At 56.7% G+C, this 19,956-nt stretch overlaps 1 protein-coding gene across 1 annotated transcript; it reads left to right on the top strand.

Annotated features, from left to right (window-relative positions):
* The first annotated feature begins 1,495 nt into the window (after positions 1-1,495).
* Positions 1,496-18,453, top strand: SLC45A3 (solute carrier family 45 member 3). Its single transcript, XM_049770952.1, has 5 exons — positions 1,496-1,570; positions 11,710-12,102; positions 12,880-13,665; positions 14,109-14,374; positions 16,755-18,453. The coding sequence occupies exons 2-5, from the start codon at positions 11,895-11,897 to the stop codon at positions 17,175-17,177; spliced, it is 1,683 nt and encodes a 560-aa protein (XP_049626909.1). The 5' UTR covers positions 1,496-1,570; positions 11,710-11,894; the 3' UTR covers positions 17,178-18,453.
* The last annotated feature ends 1,503 nt before the right edge of the window (positions 18,454-19,956 follow it).

The following is a 19,956-nucleotide window of genomic DNA, read 5'->3' as shown; positions in this document are numbered from 1 at the left end:
AGCTATAGTTATTCTGTGAGGCCTTAGCAGCAGAAACCTGACTGGCACACTGTTACAGCCTGTGCAGTCTGGGGCAGGAGCAGGAAGATGTACCTATGGCCCAGTAAGGTCACATGCATGTGAGCCTACACTTCCCCTGGGCCAGGCTGCGGGGTAGTCCAGGAGCACACACCACACTGTCTGCTCACTCCTCTGAGGGCATCTTATCCCACCCTTGTCATCTCAGGAGGCAGAGAGGCCAGAAAACTGGGTGAAGCTGAGAGTTCTGCTGCTCTGAGGTGGGACAGCACTGTCCTGCTCTGGGCTGGATCCCTGGCCTGGAAAATACCACAGGCCATTCTCCCCCCTCTGATTTTCCAGCTGACCTGAAATTTCCTCTGACTCCTGCCTTCTTTTTGAAGGAGAGGGTCATCAGCTCAGGAACCTGGGCTCCACCAAGCTCTCTGCTGGCCCCAGGAGCTAAGGACTCTGGGGAACAGTGAGGCTGAGTGTCCCTGCTGGAAAGGGAGTGCTCTAAGGGACTGGTGGGAGAAGCTTTAGAGAAGCTGAGGTAGTTTCTGTTGGCTCTGCCTACTCTCCAGTCCCAACACCTAGGGCCAGGTTGTTTCTCTGCTTCCTTCCTTCTTGGCCTCCAGCTGGAGGTACTCTAGAAAGCAGGACAGATGAGAAGGCAGGACCCAGCAGGGGCTTGCTCCACAGCAAATCTGGTTGGTGGCAGGGTCATGCCAGAACAGGGGTGCCCCAGTGCCCTGTCCCGAACTCCTTGCCAAGTAGCCCTGCCCTCACAGGTGCCTTCCTGGGACTCGATGCCACTCAAGCACACGGGGCACAGTGTGGCATTGCTTTCCGCCTTGGGAGACTCCAAAGAGGCCGACTTCCACCTGCATTGTCTTCTTCAAGTCAAAGGCACTGCGAGATGGTAAAGCCTGGGAACTGCTGCTGACAAAGGGCACCCCCTTGCACCCTCCCCACAACACACCTCCTCCAGGATGGGCCAACACTTGGGATGTGGCAGTGAAGTACCGGAGGAGGCACTCACTGCTTATCCCACTGGAAAGCTCTTTCGGCCTCGGCCGGCCAGGCGCGGGGCGTGTTCGTGTTTGGGGGAGGCGGGGTGGGTTGTGGCATCTCCTCCGGGCGCCTGGGTGGGGTGCAGCGTTGGGCTGGAACAGGGGCGCGGGGGTCATGGTCGCAGACTGGTTCCGGGAGGGGAGGTGGGGAGGTGCCCGCGCCCGGGCAGGGAGCGTGGCTCCGAATGCTGGGTGGAGGGCGGCGCGGTAATGACAGGGCGACGGCGAGCCACGCACGCGGGGGCTGCCCGGCGCGGCCCGAGAACCTCCGGCTCGCGCCCCCGGGGTCCGGGCCCCACCCTCCGACCCCCGCCCCGCACCCCACCCCACCTCCGCCGCCTCGCCTCGCCTCGCCCCGCCCCCTCCGGGCGGCCCCAGCGCGCATGCTCCCTCCCCCTGCCCAGCAACCTGGAGATTTAAAAGCCGCGGCTGGCGCGCGTGGGGGCGCCGGGGGGGACGCGCGCACGCCGCCCCCGCTTGACAGCCGCGCGCTCGGCCAGGTAAGGGCGCGGGGCGCGGCGGGGCTGGCGGGGGCGCGGCCGGGCGGGGTCGCAGCCCCGGGGAGGCGCGCGTGTCGCGCCCCGCGGGATGGGGGGTGGTGGCCGTCGGGGGCAGCGCCCCTCTCCGTTCCGGCCGGTTGCGCAGCGCCCCGGGCGCGGACGCGGCCCGCTCTCGCCGCGGGGGCACCCGCGTCGCCCGCCGCCCGCCGCGCTGGGCTCTTTCTTCCACCCCAAGCGGGCCGGGCGCGGGGGCGCTGGCATCCCCCTCCCCGCTGTCCCGGGCCGGGCGCTGTGGCGCGGGGAGCAGGGCCCCCCAGGCTCGCCACCCCTGGGTCCCCGGGCGCGCCGAGCCGCCCGCCGCGCGCGGAGTTTTCTTTGGAAAGTTGCATTTATTTTCTTCCCTTGTCTCGGCTTCACCGGAAAGGGGCTGGATGAGTCACCCCGAGCCGCGAGCAGGGCTGGCGGCCGGGACGCGCGCGGCCCGGCAGGGGAGGACCGAGGGCTTCCCGGGCTTGGGGAGCTGGATAGATAGATGGCCGAGCCCCGCGGACTCTGCCCTGGATGGAGACTGGCCGTGCGCGCGCGCGCGCGGGAGTCGGGGCCGGTGCCACCCCCTGCCCGTAACTGCAGCCTGGCAGGGACGCGCTTGCCCCCTCAGCCTGGGCTCCGAAGGGAATTGGAGCCCCAACAGGTGTGATGAGGCTCCCCGAGAAGCCACCCGGGGGTGGGGTGGGTGGACTCTTCTTGCTCTGGTCCTTTCCCCACTGAGGAACTGCCCAGCTTCTCCACCCCCACCCCCGGGTGTTGCTTCCTGTTGCTTCCTCTTTCCCCAGGGGCAGAGGTGGGGTTAGGAGGGTTCAGCTTCGTGGGTACCTGGAGAGGATTTGAGGGGCTCCTGGAACCCACTGCTGGAAGCTGAGCTAGGGCCAGCAGGACTCCTGGGGACTCATGGCCTTGTCTCCCTGTTCAGAGCGCTGCTTTTCTTAGCGCTGGACAGATTGGGGTGGAAGTGGGGGTGCAGGCTGGGCATAGGGGGACCCAGGATGCAGTGAGGGAGCTGAGGGACCAAGGGGGCAGCCCCCCCAGCCCTCCTTCTGGAGTGAGGGGGATGTAATGAGGTCACTGGCCCTTGTGTTGGACCAGCCTCATCCCCTCATTCCTCCCTTATCTCCTCCCCCCAGGCCTGTCCCCCAGCCAGGACTCTGCTGTCCTGAAACTGCTCCCTATTAGCTTGAGTCAGCAGGCTAGGCTGAAGATAAAGATACAGCTGTGGACACAGCAGCGTGTTTAGGGGGATGTGGAGGAGGCGTTTTCACAGTGCTCAGGAAGTGTATAGTGAGCACCTGCCTCTCAAGTTGCTTCAGAGGCACTGGAAGGCGATCCTTGGTACCCATGAACCCCTTCCAGGATTGGGATGCACGCGGAGGGGCCCATGGATACTCCCCTCAGCCTAGGGAGAAAAAGCTGCAAGGTGGGCATGGGGTGTGGTGAGGTTTCCCCTGACACCATGGCACTGTGGATGAGCTGAGGGTCAGGAAAGAGGGGGCCTAGCTGGGCTGTTCACTCAGTTTCTCTGCCTTAGTTTGGCTGGCTGCAAACTGGAGCTGAGAGCAGTGTTGATCCTAAGTTCTTCTTACTTAGTACCATACTCATAACCTTATAATTATGCATAAAACCCATCATCTATGGAGCCTTGTGTGTCCTTACTCAGAGCTACGCTTAATTGTATGTATCTGCCACCTCTGACCCAGGGGGCAGATATGCCCAGAATAAAACTCTATTCTTGGGTCTGACTCTTGAAAACAACCCGAAAAAAAGAAAGAACTCAGCTGAAATCCTGCTCTTTGAGAATAAGGTCTTCTGAGCTTTGGGGAGTTGGCACCAGAGACAAGGCGAGTAGCCACTTGTGGGGCATCACTCCACTTCCTCTTGCACAGGTCATTTCGCCTCCGCACCCTGGTTTCTGTAAACCGAGGTGGCAGTCCCTGTCCCAGTACTGCAAGGATTAAAGGAGCCTGAGGCTGGGAAGCACAGGGCACACCAGCTGCAAGGAAGGGCAGTGTGAGAAGAGTCAGCTGTTGCGACTCGGTGACAAAGGATCCGATCATTGTGGTTTGCTCATAGAAATTGGGTTTCATGATGGGATTAGACCATCTATGGCTGTGCCAGTTGTGACATATTTGCAGTTGAACTCCTGTCCTGTGCCAGAAACCCCTAGACTGGTGTCCCTGTCATATTGTTTGGAACTTGTTTTTCCATCAGTCTAGAACCTAGAGGCTGGCGACTCTGGGGACAAGTGTGCTGACAGAGGAGGGGTCTTTCATGCAGAGAAGTTAGTTACTTCTGCTCATTGTTAGGGTATGTACAAGAGGAAAGGGGAACCCTGAAAGTGGGGCTCTTCTTTGCCCCCTGACACCTCCCCTGAGAACCCTGGGTGCTTTCTGCTGCCAGCCGGCTTTCCGCAAACACTCAGTGGCCCTGTTTGCTAGACAGTGAGGGTGGGGGCTGGCCCAGCCGGTGCCAGGACCAGTGGGGCAGAGTTGATACCACCTGACTCCTGGCAGGAAAGCTGAAGTGTGAGGCTTTGTCCAAGGGCATCAGGGTCCTTCTTGAGGACAGGGACTGGTGACAGCCATCCCGATTGGTCCTGGTATCTGGCCACCCTTTGTGTTTGGTCCCTTTTCCTAGCCCAACCTCTATCCTCTCTGGAAAGGATACTCAGCTGTGCCTCTACCTTGAACAGACTTCTGACAGTGGTGCCCCCTTACCTGGCCTTTTGCTTCTGTGTTCACGTCCGTGTAAGCCAGTGGAGATATCGCTTGCAGGATGTGACAAGACAGGGTGCCTAGCCAAGTGGCACATAGACTAGTGCCACTTTCTTTATTTTTTTTAATGATTTTTGGGGGGTTTTCGGCCACTCCCGGTGGTGCTCAGGGGTCACTCCTGGCTATCTGCTCAGAAATCGCTCCTGGCAGACACGGGGGGACCATATGGGACACCGGGATTCGAACCAACAACCTTAGGTTCTGGATCGGCTGCTTGCAAGGCAAACGCCGCTGTGCTATCTCTCCGGGCCTCCTTTTTCTTTCTTTGTGAATTCTAGAGATCACGCTTCCTGGGAGACGGGTAAACCAGCAGAGAGGGGGTTTGGAGACCAACTTCCCAGGCCCACAGTCTCTCTGTCACCGGAGTTAGACCTGCCCTGACACACAGCCAGAGAAGCCCTCCTGAGTGGCCCAGTGCCTGCGCCCCTCTTTCCCTGTGCCTGCAGTCATGCCCCTGCCCGCCCCATCGCCAGCGTACTTTGAGCTGGCAAATAGTGTCCAGGCAGGGAGTGCCCTGCCCATCCCTGCGGATGTGGCAATCTCACAACATTCCTGACTCCTGCCACTAGCCACGCACAGCACCCGCATTCCCTCAGATGCTGCTGGAATCCACAGTACACGGGTGAGACCACAGCAGATGGCAATCTTGACTCAGCCTCCAGGGTAAGGCTTTCTGGGGAGCCCCCCTGCTTAGAGGCAGAAGGGCTGCCAACCCAAGCCCAGGAGGCCAGCCAACCCTGAGCAGTGCAGGCTGAAGGAGCAGGGGACCTGTACTGGATGGGATAGGGGAGAGGAGGCAGGGAGGGACAAGCCACACCTGGCAGCCCTTAGGGGTTACTGCCATCTTGGTGCTCAGGGATATTCCTGGTGGTGCTGGGGGACTGTGCAATACGGGAAACAAACCTGGGCCTCCTACATACAGAACTTGTGCTCCAACCTGTTGTGCTCCCTCCCAGCCCATGTTGACTGTGTGAAGCAAAAGGAAGCCCAGTGTTGATGAATTTCCCTTCTTGGGTGCAGATCTTAAAAACCCCAATCTCATGATTTTGGGTCATCTTTCGACATACCCTCCTGGGGAGGGCTCTGGTGTTTGTGGAAACTTAGGGTTCAGCACATTGTGCTTTGCAGGCTTTTACTCTTTTCTGCCTAGTTCTTGTGAAGCTTGTCTCTCAAGGCTCAGCCATGTGGTCACTGCCTCAGGAAGCTCTCAGAGCTGAAGTTGCTTTGCTCTGTGACTTAGTCCGTCACTGACTGCCTTTGCTCCCTCCACCGAGGGGGCTGCACCTCCAGTGCTTCCCAGGCTGAGGTCCAGGCAGAGCCAGGCTGGCCAGCGGCTGGGGGATGGGTGATGGGTGCCCAGTTCTCTGCATTCCTTTGGGGGAGGTCAGGTTGCAGGCAGTGAGGCGCGCTTCCTCCCAGGGCAGGCAGGCCAGGCTCTTTAATCAGGAATCTCTTGCTTTTTTGGTGGGGCCATTTGGAGGGACTTGCAGTGTTAGGATTGGAACCTGAGCGCCTGCATCATGCTCTAGACTCCGAGAACTCTCACCTTGCTCACCTGAGTGACTGTTTTCTGCTTTCGAAGCAACTCTGCTACTAGTGGGTAGCTCTATCCAGGCTAGCAGACAGATCTTAGTGGCCTTGGCACCTATAGACAATTTCCCCCAGAGGTATGGGGTACGCCCATCTGACCCCCAGCCCAGGCTCTGCTCCTCAGCTCCCCTATTCTTCTCTCCTTCAGCTTTCCTTCACCTGAAGGGTGACTGAGGGTGGATGGGGGTGGGAGAACTGCCCAGCCAAGTTCAAGTTCACAGGGCAGGTGTTCAGATTTCACTCTACTGGGACTGGAAGAGGAGGGGAAGGGGAGAGTGCTAGGCCTGAGATTGGGCCACGCTCCACCCTGGTCTCCTCCCACCTTTCTCTCTGCTCTCAGCTTTCTGTCCTGCTGCCCCACTTTGTAGGGTCCAGGTATTGTGGCCAAGGGCAGAAATAACTCTGCCAGGAGCAGAGTCCATTTAGGGGAACAGAAGGGAGGTACTTCTGCCTTAGGATGTCTGGGTTACTTGGCTGTGTTCCAGGTGACTGTTGGCTTCAGACACCCCTCGTCCTAGAGTGTCCTGGGCACCTGGTTCTCTGACTCACTGGTGGAGGGCCAGGAACCACACCCACTGTCAATGAGCACTGAGGAGTCTCAGTGAACACTGAGGGGACTCCATGAAATCGGTGAGGGGAAGAGGGGCAAGAAGAGTTCACATTTTAGTGTGCGTCAGCTGAGCTCCTCAGGTGAGTGGCATCCAGGTGGAACTCCACTCACCCTGAAGCCCAGAGCACTTTCCCAGATTCTTGAATAGATGGAAAAAAAAATTTTTTTTTTTTTTGGTTTTGGGCCACACCAGATGACTTTCAGGGCTTACTCCTGGCTATGCACTCAGAAATCGCTCCTGGCCTGGCTTGGGGGACCATATGGGACACCGGGAATAGAACTGAAGTCCGTCCTGGGTCAGCCGTGTGCAAGGCAAACGCCCATAGATGATATTTTTGGTTCAGTCCTTAGACATGCAGGGGATTGAGACCCTGGCTTTGAGGGGTGTACTGGCAGCATGAATGAGAGGCTCTCGCTCCAGCCCCAATAGATGAAATTTTTGGTTCAATCCTTAGACATAAGAGGATTGAGACCCTGGCTTTGAGGGGTGTGCTGGCAGCATGAATGAGAGGCTATGAGGTGGTGGCATGTGGAGGTTTCCCCATCTCCTGTGGCTGTCCTTTGCAGCTGCCTTTGCTGCAAGTTTGCCACGGAGACCTGTTCTACCTGCGGGGCCAGCACCTGGGCTTTCTGGCATTCCTGGCATTTCTCCTGCCTCTGGGGGCCACAGCGCTGGTGCCAGTGTAGGGGTAATGGTGAGCAGAGAGGTGGAACAGGCTAGTCCCTTAGACCAGACCTGCTGTTCCTGTTTGGGGATGAGTAGCCCCCACTAGGGCCTACCATGAGGAAGACCATGGACCTCATGCAAAGTTACTTAGCTAGCAAGTGGCGGTATTTGTCTGGTTTCTGTCTCCCTGTCTGTTGGGCTGTACTGCTCACATCCACCTTACACACTGGTGGGGAGAAGAACCCTAGGAAGAGAGTCAGGTGTGTAGTGACATCAGCTGTAGCTGCTAGTATGAATCACCTATGAGGAAACCGAGGCACACAGGGTCAAGGAGCAGCTCGCTCAGTTAGGAGATGGTAGAGTTTGTGCAAGTCCAGCTGCAGCTGGAAGCCAGATCTAGATCCTTGTGGAATGCTGGTGCTGCCAGCCGTGGAAGGAGCCTGACAAGCCAGTGTGCCTCTGTGGAAGGCGGAAGGGGGGATGGAGTCAGATATGTAGGGGGCTAATCTCCCAGGGGGCTGATCTCCCTGGTGGGGGTACCCTAGGAAGGGAGTCCCCTTGGCTCTGACTGACTAGCCAAGGTGAGGGTCAGGCCAGCCTTGTCCCTGTCACTGGATTGGCAGAAGAGGGGACTGTGAGCGCCAATTCCAGGCCCCCCGCTGTGCCCCCTCCCCAGCCCACAGGGCATTTGTTTCCATTCAGAAGTTGGACCCACTCTGGGCTCTCCTAGGCTCCGACAGGGCAACAAAAGCAACTTTGCTGAAGCCACTGCCACCTGTTGAGTTTTCACACATTGTGGGGGAAAGGGAGGGAGAGCTGTCCTTTTCCCAGTGTCTGCCTGTGCCCCCTCTGCTGACACTCCCCCCTCCCATCCTGGGATTCTCTTTGCAGCCCTGTGTGACAGGGCTCAGGGCCACAGCAGCTGGAAGGGGCTGGCAGCAGAGAGAGAGTTTGATGGATTACTCTGCTGCCCAGAGGTTCCCCCTAATCCCCCTTTGTGTTCTGCCCGAGCCCCTCACTCTCTCTGACAAGCTGCTAAGCAGAAGGCTTCCAGGCCCTGGAAGAAAGGCCAGCACCGCGGGCGGGCACTAAATCCCTGTGCTGGGCGTGAAGAGCCTGCAGGTGGAGAGGTGCCATCCTGGGGGTGCTGGGGTACCCTGTGAGGACTCAGCTTTTGTGCCAGGCCTCACAGTGGGATTGGGGAGCAGCCTGAGGGTGGTGGGAGGACTCTGTGGCTTTGTTTGCAGCCTACTGGCACGCAGGCCCCTTCAGGCTGTCTGTCCATTGTGGCAGTGCATAAGGCTAAGCTGTGGCAGGGTCTGAGAGTCTATGGACATTGATCTCAGGACTGACAAGGAAGCCCTGGACCTGTCCCTGCCCCCCGCCTTGAGAGCCCCTGAAGAACCTAACTTCCAACAAGATTCTGGCTCTGCTTCCGGTTGTAGGAATGGGTCTTCCCACTGGGGCTGAGGGAGTGATCCCCACACCTCCAGGGCACCTCCCCAGCCCAGCTTCCTTCTTCTATTGGGAAGGCAAGATCCTGGGAGCAAAAGCCTCACAGGCTTTGTGAGTGAGGAGGGGACAGCAGGGTCGCTGTGTGGGTCAGTCCCCCTGCCCCCCCCTCCGTAGCCTTTGATGCACGCAGGCAGCATGGCTGCATAAAGAGGCCATAGAATCGCTGCAGCACTGGCCGGTCACTGCCCTGCGCTACTCCTGCGGCCTCTGTCAGCAGAGGGCATGGCCCCCAGCTCCACCTCAGCTGGGGTGGGGGGCAGGGAGCCCCTTTGAAGGCCCTCAAAGGCTTCTTTATCCATCGCTGACCCGCCCTTCCTGCAGGAGCTACCGGGAGAAAGCTTGGTGGCCTTGCTGCTGCCGCCTCTGTCTTTTGAGTTTGGGAGAAAGTTCAGGCCAAGTGTGTTCCTGTCACTCAGTCTCCTGTCCCTGGACTTCTCCCTTGCCCGAGCTGTAGCCCAGAGAGGGTGGGATGAGGTAGGCAGATACCCCTAGGCACTCTGTACCCTTTGGAGCAGATACTTTGGACTTTGCTAGAAATCCCTTGGAATTTGGGAAGGAGGTGCCCTCAGGTCTCTCAGTTTTACACCCCAACTTTACCTCTGGGCTCCTTTTGGGGCTCAGCCCTGAAGTTTCGCATCTGAGTCTGCCATGAGGACCATGTGCTGGATATTGGGGTTCTGGTTTGTGAAGCTTGGTGGGTAGAATCCCAGTGCTCAGAACTTGATTTCTCCTGATTGGCTTCTACAACCTCTTGGAAGGAGCCTGGGGGGCGGGGCAAGCTTGGGTGCCTGGAAGTTTGTCATTTTCTCCCTCTTTCTGGGGCCCTCATCAACCTGGAACTTGGAAGGATACACAAGGCTGTGTTCCTGTCCCCTCTGTGCCCCTCAGCACCAGGTGAGCAGGAAGCCTCTGCTCTGTGTGCCAGGGACCAAGGCGGGTTTTGAGACTGATGGGGAACAATTAGACCCTGTGATCCTGCTTGGGGTGTGGGGAGCTCCTTAAACTGGGGAGCTGTCACTTTAAGACTTTGGCCTTGGAAAGGAACAGGCCCTGGAGCTCAGAGTGGAGCCTGGGATATCCCTATCCCTACCACAACCCTGGAAACTAGTTGGAGCCTGGGGTGGAGAGGTCACACTGAGCAGGTGAGGGTGCTGGAGTCAGTGTTCTGGGAGTCCTGGACTGTTTTCATCATCCCCAGGCATATGGGGGGAGAAGGGCAACTTTGGTGAGAAGAGAATGCCCAAGAGCTTGAAATTCCTGGGGAAGGTTGGGGCTAGGAAGATGAATCCTAGGAGTGGCAGGAGTGTCTTGGTACCTGGACATGAAGAAATCAAGAGGCAGAAGGGCTTCATCATCATAAGAGCAGGGCCTGCCCACTTCTTGCCCAGCTCCTTTTAGAGAAATACTCCTGGCCCAGCCCTTCGTCCAGTACTTTGGACTATTATTCCTATTATTCCAGGGAGAGAGCTGGATTAGGGAGGCAGGTAGGCAGGAGGTATGATGGTTTCTGGGTACCATGGTTTAAATAACAGACAAGGCCCCAATTATAAGGAACTTGGGTCTTTTAAGTCCTCCAAAACCCAGAATGGGTGGGAGGGGGTGGGCTGGAATGGGCATGGACCCCTCCTCATGGTAGTACCATCCCAGTTAGTGTCTGCGAGCTTACAGCCAGGATCACCCTGTCAGTGTACCCACAGGCTGAACCCACAGCTGCTCAACTGAGAAAGGTGGTCCACAGTCCACACTTCTCCCTGGGCCACAGAATGGCCTGGCTTCGAGCAGAGCTTTTGGATGCAGGCTGTTCACTGTCATTTTCTGGTTAACCATCTACAAAGCCTGGCTGCAATTCAGGACAGAGGGACAGACCCAACCCAGTGGTGCTGCAGCGCTGGGCACACTGCTCCCTGCTTTAGGGCCCTTGCATGTGCGTCAAAGAGGTCATAAGGTTGAAGAAGGGGGATGTAAGACAGCATGAACAGGGGAATGTCAGACAGCATGAACAGAACCTAGCCCCGTCAGTTACCAGCCCCCCTGGAGCTTAACTCTAGCAGTGGTAAGGCATGTCCCTCCCAGCTCAGGGCCCTCACCTTTTCTCCTGTAGCTCTTCTCCATGGCCAACCAGGGGTCACTTTTAAGTGAAGTGGGATTGTGCAGGTAGTTGTCAGAAGCCTGTGGACCCTGCCTGGGGAGGGTTTGCAGGCTAGCTCCCAATGCACTGCTATAGGCACTTCTCCGGAGAGCAGAGAAAGGCTGCCAGGAAGCATCTGGACTTACTGACTGGACAGGGGTCAACGTTTATACCAAGCTAGTAATTTCGTGGCCCTGAGCAGCTGGAGCCTGGGAAGGGCCAGCATTGGCGTGGGAGTGACCCTGTGTGAGGCTTTCAGGCCTGGTTGTTCAGGGGAGTTCTCTCTCTGCCAAAGGTTTCGGTGACACCCACAAAGCCCAGCCTCGCCCACCTTCCTGGGTGGTACAACATGGCTGGGGGCCAGGCCGCTTGGACTAGGAAGTATTTCTCTTGACAAAGGGGAATTGAACAACCCCGCTTCAGGAAGTGAAGGGGGAAAGGCAAACAGGCCCAGTGAGTTGAAGGTCGAGGGGCACCTTGATAACAGACCTTGGGGGGCCACGGGACGTGGATTTGGTTCTTTTTCCCATGCTAGCAGGCAAGAGCAAAATTGTAGGGGCTCCAAAATACAGAAGAAGCCATGTTTGTTTGACTCTAGAGTGTACTGAGGCTTAAAAATCATAATTAATTATGCCAACCTTAGGCTAACATTAATGTGCATTTCCTGGCTGGGCAGGGCAGGGTGGGGCCTGGCAGGCAGCTCCATGAGTCCACCCATTCCAAGTGAGCAGGACTGGGTGAATTGAAACAAATCTTGGAGACCCAGTGCCCAGGATTACCATTCTGCATGTTATGTCCCTTTAGGAGCTGAAGCCACAAGAGATGGCCCAACCAAGTTGCCCCATGATGGCAGATGCTTAGGATGGGCTGAGACGCAGGACCTGCACACAGGCAGGCAGAAATGGGCTCCTGGCTGGATCTCAAGCAGTCAGGGGCAGCCAGGAGAAGCCTGGGCACCTGGAACAGGGCCGAGAGCAGACTGTGCTGGCATGCGTGAGCCAGGGAGCCCTGCCTGCCCTTCCCCCATGGCCCAGAGACTGTGGGGAAGCCGCCTGCTTCGGCATCGGAAAACCCAGCTCCTGCTGGTCAACCTGCTGACCTTCGGCCTGGAGGTGTGTCTGGCCGCTGGTATCACCTACGTGCCCCCACTGCTGCTGGAGGTCGGGGTGGAAGAGAAGTTCATGACCATGGTGCTGGGTGAGTGGTCAGGCCACCGGCCTCCTTTCCTGCTGCTCCCCAAAGATTTCACCTGGGACGGGCAACTCTGGTCTTCCTGAACCTACTGGGTAGAGGTCCGGGAGGGAGGGAGGAGAGAGAGGACAGGAACGAGCCCTGCTTGCTGTCTTGAGCCCACACAGTACAGGGTCCCCAGAAGACACTGCAGAATCTGTATGTCACATCTGTGCAGCCCTTGTCATTAACATCCCACCTCACATTCAGTTCTGTCCACCACCTTCCAGGTGCTTCTCCTTCCAGAGAAGACAATAGTGGGACAGGGGAGTGGGCTACATGCCAGTAGCATGGCAATGGGGTGGGTTCCAGCTGCAGGTGAGTTCTGAGCTGCCACCAAGGACAGAACTCTACACCAGGCCCCCATAGAGGCAGGGGGACTGGCCTTGAGCTCAGACAACTGCCGGAACGCCATGCCCGTGTCTGGTCAAAGCTGTTGGTTTATGTTTGTTTCCCCCTCTTTTTATTTTTTGGGCATAACCAGAGGTGCTCAGGGGTTAATCTTGGCAGTGCCCAGGGGATGGAGAGGTTCTGGAAGTTTGAACTTGGGCCTCCTGTGGGCAGAGTTTTTGCTCAGCCAGCTGAGCTCTCGCCACTTTGATAGGGCTGAGAGATTGCATGAGGTGTGAGCATCACGAGATGCTGGGTTAGTTGGGGCCCTCCATGCCCTCTTCTGCTCCTTCTCCTGGAGAATGCCTCCCTAGCATTCCAGTCCCTGGCTCATATGACTTGTCCTTCTTATAGGTATTGGTCCAGTTCTGGGCCTAGTCTCGGTCCCTCTCCTGGGCTCAGCCAGTGACCACTGGTGTGGGCGCTATGGTCGCCGGAGGCCCTTCATCTGGGCCCTGTCATTGGGCGTCCTGCTGAGCCTCTTCCTCATCCCGAGAGCTGGCTGGCTGGCGGCGCTGCTGTGTGCTGAGCCCCGTCCCCTGGAGCTGGCGCTACTGATCCTGGGTGTGGGGCTGCTGGACTTCTGCGGCCAGGTGTGCTTCACCCCTCTGGAGGCTCTGCTCTCTGACCTATTTCGGGACCCGGACCACTGCCGTCAGGCCTTCTCCGTCTATGCCTTCATGATAAGCCTCGGGGGCTGTCTGGGCTACCTCTTGCCAGCCATCGACTGGGACAGCAGCGTGCTGGCCCCCTACCTGGGCACGCAGGAGGAGTGTCTCTTTGGTCTGCTCACGCTCATCTTCCTCAGCTGCATGGTGGCCACGCTGTTTGTGACAGAGGAGGCTGCCCTGAGCCCACCAGAGCCCGCGGAGGGGCTGGCAGTGTCCTCCTTGTTGCCCCACTGCTGCCCGTGCCGTACCCGCCTGGCTGTGCGGAACCTGGGTGCCCTGCTTCCTTGGCTGCACCAGCTCTGCTGCCGTGTGCCCCGTACCCTGCGCCGGCTCTTCGTGGCCGAGCTGTGCAGTTGGACAGCATTCATGACCTTCACGCTCTTCTACACAGACTTTGTGGGCGAGGGGCTGTACCAGGGCGTGCCCAGGGCTGAGCCGGGCACAGAAGCCCGGAGGCACTACGATGAAGGTGAGACTGCCTGGGGAAAGGTGGCAGCTGTTCAGGTCGCTCTTGTGCTGGCAGTGGTTCTTCTGAGCCCCAGTCAAATTGGGTGAAGGTGCCAGAGTCCATCTACCAGGGGCCTCTCTAGGGCACAGTGGCCTCGCCTTGTCTTTGCCCCAAATCTGCATTGGCTGAAGCCTTGAGTGGTCTCAGGCTCTCCAGCCAGGTTTCAGGCCAGCCTCAAACCTGTGCCCTTCCTGACCTGCCCTGGTCATGGCTCTGGCAGAGCTGCTTTGGTGTCAGCCCCCTCTTCTGCCCTCACCAACCCCTGGTTCCCTGACCTGTTGTGTTGGCCACACTCCCGAAGTCAGCAAAAACAGCTCAATTCCCTTGCCAGGGACTCGTGTGGGGGTGCTGGGAGTAGGTTTTGACCCCTAATTCTGCATCCCCTCCCCACCTCTTCCTTCCAGGGGTCCGCATGGGCAGCCTGGGGCTGTTTCTGCAGTGCACCATCTCCCTGCTCTTCTCTCTGGTCATGGATCGGCTGGTGCAGCGCTTCGGCACCCGCACCGTGTATCTGGCCAGCGTGGTGGCGTTCCCGGTGGCTGCAGGTGCCATGTGCCTGTCCCGCAGCGTGGCTGTAGTAACAGCCTCTGCCGCCCTCACCGGCTTCACCTTCTCTGCCCTGCAGATCCTGCCCTACACCCTGGCCTCCTTGTACCACAGGGAGAAGCAGGTACTCCTTGGCCACCACTGGGCAGGGAAATTGGGGCTAGCTAGCTTGGTTGGAGAGGAAGACCATCCTGACCCCAGGGTTCAGAGATGGGGCACTCATGAGATTTGGGGATCGACTTTCTGGGGCTAGGACCCTGATCCCCTGCAGATGAGGCAGGAAGAGCACTCACTTCTGTGGACCCCCTTGCTCCTTGCTGCTTCCATGAAGATGCATATCTGCAGCAGGTCTGCTCAGCAGTATGCTCCTCCCTCTACCCTCGCTCTCTGTCTTTTGTCTCCAGCAACCTTTTCCTGCCTTTCTCGTTTGTTCTCTGCCTGCCCCTCACTCCCATGCATAGTGGCCCCTGACCCCAATGCTGCAAGCATGGGTAATGGTAATGGGTGCCCGGTTGCCTACTGCCATTCAGCCCCACACTGAACAGCGCCAAGTGATGTGGTTTGTTTGGGCTGGTCCACTGAGAAGGTCGGGAGCAGAAGAGCTGGTCTCCTGGGTCGAGGGAGGGAGGGAGGGAGGGAGGGAGGGAGGGAGGGAGGGAGGAAGACGGAGAAACAGAGAGCAAGAGCGAGCGAGCGAGAGAGAGAGAGAGAGAGAGAGAGAGAGAGAGAGAGATATGCCCTGTGCTTGGTCTACTGAGGTCAGGAGCAGAAGAGCTGGTCCCCTGGGTCAAGGGAGGGAGGAAGACGGAGAGACAGAGACAGACAGAGAGAGAGAGAGAGAGAGAGAGAGAGAGAGAGAGAGAGAGAGAGAGAGAGAGATATGCCCTGTGCTTGGTCTACTGAGGTCAGGAGCAGAAGAGCTGGTCCCTCCCTGGGTCGAGGAGAGAGACAGAGCGAGCGAGAGAGAGAGTGAGATGCCCTGTGCTTAGTCTACTGAGAAGGTCAGGAGCAAAAGAGCTGGTCCCCTCCCTGGGTCGAGGAGGGAGGGAGGGAGGGAGGGAGAGAGATGAGAGAGAGAGGAGAGAGAGAGAGGGGAGAGAGAGGAGAGAGAGAGAGAGAGAGAGAGAGAGATATGCCCTGTGCTTGGTCTACTGAGGTCAGGAGCAGAAGAGCTGGTCCCTCCCTGGGTCGAGGAGAGAGACAGAGCGAGCGAGAGAGAGAGTGAGATGCCCTGTGCTTAGTCTACTGAGAAGGTCAGGAGCAAAAGAGCTGGTCCCCTCCCTGGGTCGAGGAGGGAGGGAGGGAGGGAGGGAGAGAGGAGAGAGAGAGAGAGAGGATGAGAGAGAGAGAGAGAGAGAGGAGAGAGAGGAGAGGGAGTGAGAGAGAGAGAGAGAGAGATATGCCCTGTGCTTGGTCTACTGAGGTCAGGAGCAGAAGAGCTGGTCCCTCCCTGGGTCGAGGAGAGAGACAGAGCGAGCGAGAGAGAGAGTGAGATGCCCTGTGCTTAGTCTACTGAGAAGGTCAGGAGCAAAAGAGCTGGTCCCCTCCCTGGGTCGAGGAGGGAGGGAGGGAGGGAGGGAGAGAGAGAGAGAGAGAGAGAGAGAGAGAGAGAGAGAGAGAGAGAGAGAGAGAGAGTGCGAGAGGGGGGGAGAGAGAGAGATGCCATGTGCTTGGCTCCCCAGATGAGAGAGAAGAGAGATGCCCCGTGCTTGGCCCCCCAGATGAGAGAGAGAAAGAAGAGATATGCCCGAGAGGGAAGAGAGATGCCCCATGTTTGGCCCCCCAAACTATCTCCAAAGCCTTCCTGCTCTCGGGAGTGTCAGGCAGGCAGGCCATCAGTCCTGGACCCTGTTCTGAACCACAGCTTGTTTGCAGTCACCCACCCTCCGAGGTCCTTGTTGCCCTGTCTGGTGTGCGAGGATGCCAGCACCTACTGCCAGCCTGGTGCTCTCACATGGGCACTGCGGTCTGAGGCAGATGGGGAGAAGGATTTGGGGTTGAGGGTTGAGCCTGGGGGCTCTTCCTCCTGGCCCCAAACTGGCTGTGGTACACACTGTAGTTCAGAGCCAGCACTTCTGACCCAGGGGGAAAATGGCAGTGGCATCATGTATTTTTCCTGCACTGGGCAGGCAAGAGGAGGATCAGGAGAGACTGGAAGGATGTGGCAGGGCTTCTCTTTTTGGTTTTGTGTTCCTCTGAGGCATTTCTCTTCTCTCAGCTGTCCCACTTTTCATTCTTTTCTTTCCTTGGGGGATCTGTGCTCTCCCTGGCCTATGGTGTGCCTGCAGCCCACCAGCTGTTGTAGGAGAGGCTGGAAGCTTCACCCTCTGCTTCTAGGTCTGACCTATCCTGATAAGGGCCCCACCAACCCACCTCCCTATGGTTTCTCACATGAGGCTATTGCCTGGCTCCTGCCATCCTGGACAAAGGCCCGTTTTGGTCTCGTGGCTGGAGGATCCCAGGCATGGGGCTGCATCTGTCCTTTCCCATCTCACCCTCTCCAGGTGTTCCTGTCCAGGTCCCGTGGCGATGCTGGAAGTGGTGTCAGCGACGACAGCCTGCTAACCAGTTTTTCTGGACCCAAGACTGGGTCTCCCTTCCCCAAGGGACACTCGGGTGCCACTCTCCCATCTTCCCCAGCGCTCTGCGGAGCCTCTGCCTGTGACATCTCAATGAGGGGGGTGGTGGGCGAGCAGCCCGAGGCCAGGATTGTTCCAGGCCGGGGCATCTGCCTTGACCTGGCCATTCTGGACAGTGCTTTCCTGCTGTCCCAGGTGGCCCCATCCCTCTTCATGGGCTCCATCGTTCAGCTCAGCCAGTCTGTCACGGCCTATATGGTATCAGCCGCCGGCCTGGGGCTGGTCGCCATTTACTTTGCGACACAGGTGATATTTGACAAAAGCGACTTGACCAAATCCTCCGTGTAGAAGTTTCTCTGTCCAGAACAGGACCTGCCTTGGGGTCACTGACCTTATTCGGGCCTGTGAACCTTTGAGGCTGTTGCTGCCAGAGTGAGGTGGCTCTTTGCTGCCACCGTGAGGTGCACAGCTGCACAGACAGGGTAAGGGATTTCCTACACCCCTCGTGTCCAGTTTTTAGAACTGGATGGTGGCTCCAAGTGAGCTGCAATCTGGAATTCTCTACAGGGAGGCCAGAGTGTAGAACGTTGGTTGGCACGGTGCACTGGTATGCAACACTAGGCCGGGGCATTATAGGCTCAGGGTTACCAGTTCAGTGTCTTGGTAAGACAGACCCAGAGGAGGAACTTGGGAGCATCCCTCACTTCCAAGTCCCTCTTTCACAGTTTCCTCATTGTTGGTCTTGTGTAGGAGTTTTGAAACCTTTCTCTATGGGATTCCAGAATATGGAGGTTAGGAGGGAGAGTCCTTGGCACTCAGTGCTGTGCCCTTCTGCCTCTTTCCTCAGCTCTCCCTTTCCTTTTTGTCTGGAATTGACTTGCTGGCCCTTGTGTTACTAACCTATGGACATGGGCCTTTACATTGGGGGGTGGGGGTGGTTATACCAGGCAATGCACAGGGGTTACTCTTGGCTTTGCACTCAGGAACTATTCCTGGTGGTGCTTGGGGGGTTTATATGGAATGCCAGGGATCGAGCCTGGGTTGGCCTACTCGCTGTACATCTCTCCAGCCCAGGCGTTTTAGTCATTTAACTTATTTAAGTCAAAGGAACCGACTCCCAGCTCTGCTAAGTAGGTTCCAGTTGGGTGACATTAAACTCCACCCCCCAGGTGCCTGTATTCCTGAAAGATCCGATAAGTGGGCAGAGCATTTCCAGAATTCTCCCCAGCCCTCAAACTGCCCAGCTGAGTTTGGAAGCTCTGCTCACCCCTCGTGATTCCCCATATCCTATCACTCAAGGCTGTGGGACTCCCCCACACCTGTCAGGGATGGCAATGGAGCTGCTTCCTGCCTTTCCCCACCAGCTTCCCAGCCTTGGTCTTTTATGGACCAGAAGCACAGATATGGGTCACTGACCTTCATCCAGGCATATCTGTGCTTGGGGAGACTTGCACAGAAACTCAGGAGTACCCCCTGCCTGGGCAAGAGGTTTTCTCTCTGGGGGGGGGCTAAGTGCCGTTTGCAATAATGTAATGTCTTATTTATTTAGTGGAGTAAATATTTTATACTTTATGTGAGCAATCAGAATGTTTATGATAATGAAATTAAAAGCTTTTATGTTTGTTTGGCCTGTGTCTCTTTTTGGAGGCAGCTGGACCAGGGCGCTCATTTCCCAGTGCTACCAGTAGGTGGAGCCATAGGACAGCTCCGGCTGGTCCCATTGGTGGGGTGTGGTTGTGTTTCCCCATTGGAAGTCTAGGGAAATGTAGGTGTGGGAGTGAGTTTTCCTTCTGACAGACACCAGCCAATGGCGGCCAGAGCATGCCTGGTTAAAGGAGCTGGTATCAGGACACCAATGTCTTTGGTCTCCTGTACCTTCCTCTGCTCAGGACAAGCTCAGCCTTGCTCACCTTTCTTCCCTGACCACTCAACCACCCAACTTTTATGGTTTCTGCTTTGAGAGAGGCCAGTACCATAAACCTTGTCCTGTGCTTTGTTTTTGTGAATGTTCTCATTGTTTTTGTTTCTGTTTGGGGTTTTTTTTTTCCAGTTACACTGCTCAGAGGTTACTCTGCATGCGACAAGAAATTACTCCTGGGGCCAGAGAGATAGCACAGCGGTAAAACGTTTGTCTTAGACGCAGAAGGAAGGTGGTTCGAATCCTAGCATCCCATATGGTCCCCCGAGCCTGCCAGGAGTAATTTCTGAGCATAGAGCCAGGAGTAACCCCTGAGTGCTGCCGGGTGGTGGGACTCCCCCCCCCCCAAAAAAGAAATTACTTCTGGCAGGATACCAGGATTGAACTGGGATCAGCAGTATGTAAGGCAAATGCCCTACCTGCTGTGCTATCACTCCGCCCCCTTTTTTGTTATTGTTATTATTGTTGTTTTTCATGGTGTTCAGGGAACCATGTTTTTCTGTTATTGTTGTTATTTGTTTTTATGAAGCTCAGGGAACTATATGGGATGATGCAGATCAAAGCTGGGCGGTTTCAGGGCAGGCACTCTACTGGCTGAACTATTTCTAGTCCCTCTCAGGCAATTCTTAATCTCTAGTACCCAATTCCCTTTGTTTAAAAGATGCTCTTGCCTGCTGTGTTCTATATTTGACTCTATCTGAAGGTTGACACTCCTCCTTCCTCTCCTTAAGCTGGTAATTAGAGGTCTGTTTAGGTTGATTGTCCTGTGTTGACCCTAGGATGTGTTGAGCTGGAGCACCTGCCCTGCAGATGAGGTTGTATGATAGAAACACATGCCAAGTGCTGCCTCACAGCCACAAGGTAAGGACAGGACAGGGTTATTGAACATATTTCACAATCACAGTGCAGATTTCAGACATCAGTTTCATTCTTAAACATTTCATAATGTATTTCTCAAAGATGAGGGTCTTACTGATTTTGGAAACTTGTACATGGGTTAGGTAATCAGGAATCATAAGATATTGTTGAATGTTTTCATGGTTCTGTGATCAGACTCCCAAACAGTTTCTTAGTGTAAGCAAACATCTAATCCATGCCACAGTTCTCTTGAGTTTTGTCTACAGGTTTTGCTCAACTTGAAATCTAAGTAAAGTTCCAGACGTTGCAGTGGGTTCTGGTGTCTCTTAAAGCCTTTGTAACCTGTCAGGA

Source organism: Suncus etruscus, chromosome 3, assembly GCF_024139225.1.
Source record: "Suncus etruscus isolate mSunEtr1 chromosome 3, mSunEtr1.pri.cur, whole genome shotgun sequence".
Classification (NCBI taxonomy): domain Eukaryota; kingdom Metazoa; phylum Chordata; class Mammalia; order Eulipotyphla; family Soricidae; genus Suncus; species Suncus etruscus.
Note: the sequence above shows the minus strand (reverse complement) of the source record. Positions and strands in the feature narration are given on the sequence as shown.

What these genes read in the sequence shown, in the direction of transcription:
- SLC45A3 (XM_049770952.1), top strand. Translation starts at nt 11,895, where the DNA reads ATGCGTGAGCCAGGGAGCCCTGCCTGCCCTTCCCCCATGGCCCAGAGA. An exon ending in GTTCATGACCATGGTGCTGG is followed by an intron (nt 12,103 to 12,879) that starts GTGAGTGGTCAG and finishes TCCTTCTTATAG; the next exon opens with GTATTGGTCCAGTTCTGGGC. An exon ending in TGTACCACAGGGAGAAGCAG is followed by an intron (nt 14,375 to 16,754) that starts GTACTCCTTGGC and finishes CACCCTCTCCAG; the next exon opens with GTGTTCCTGTCCAGGTCCCG.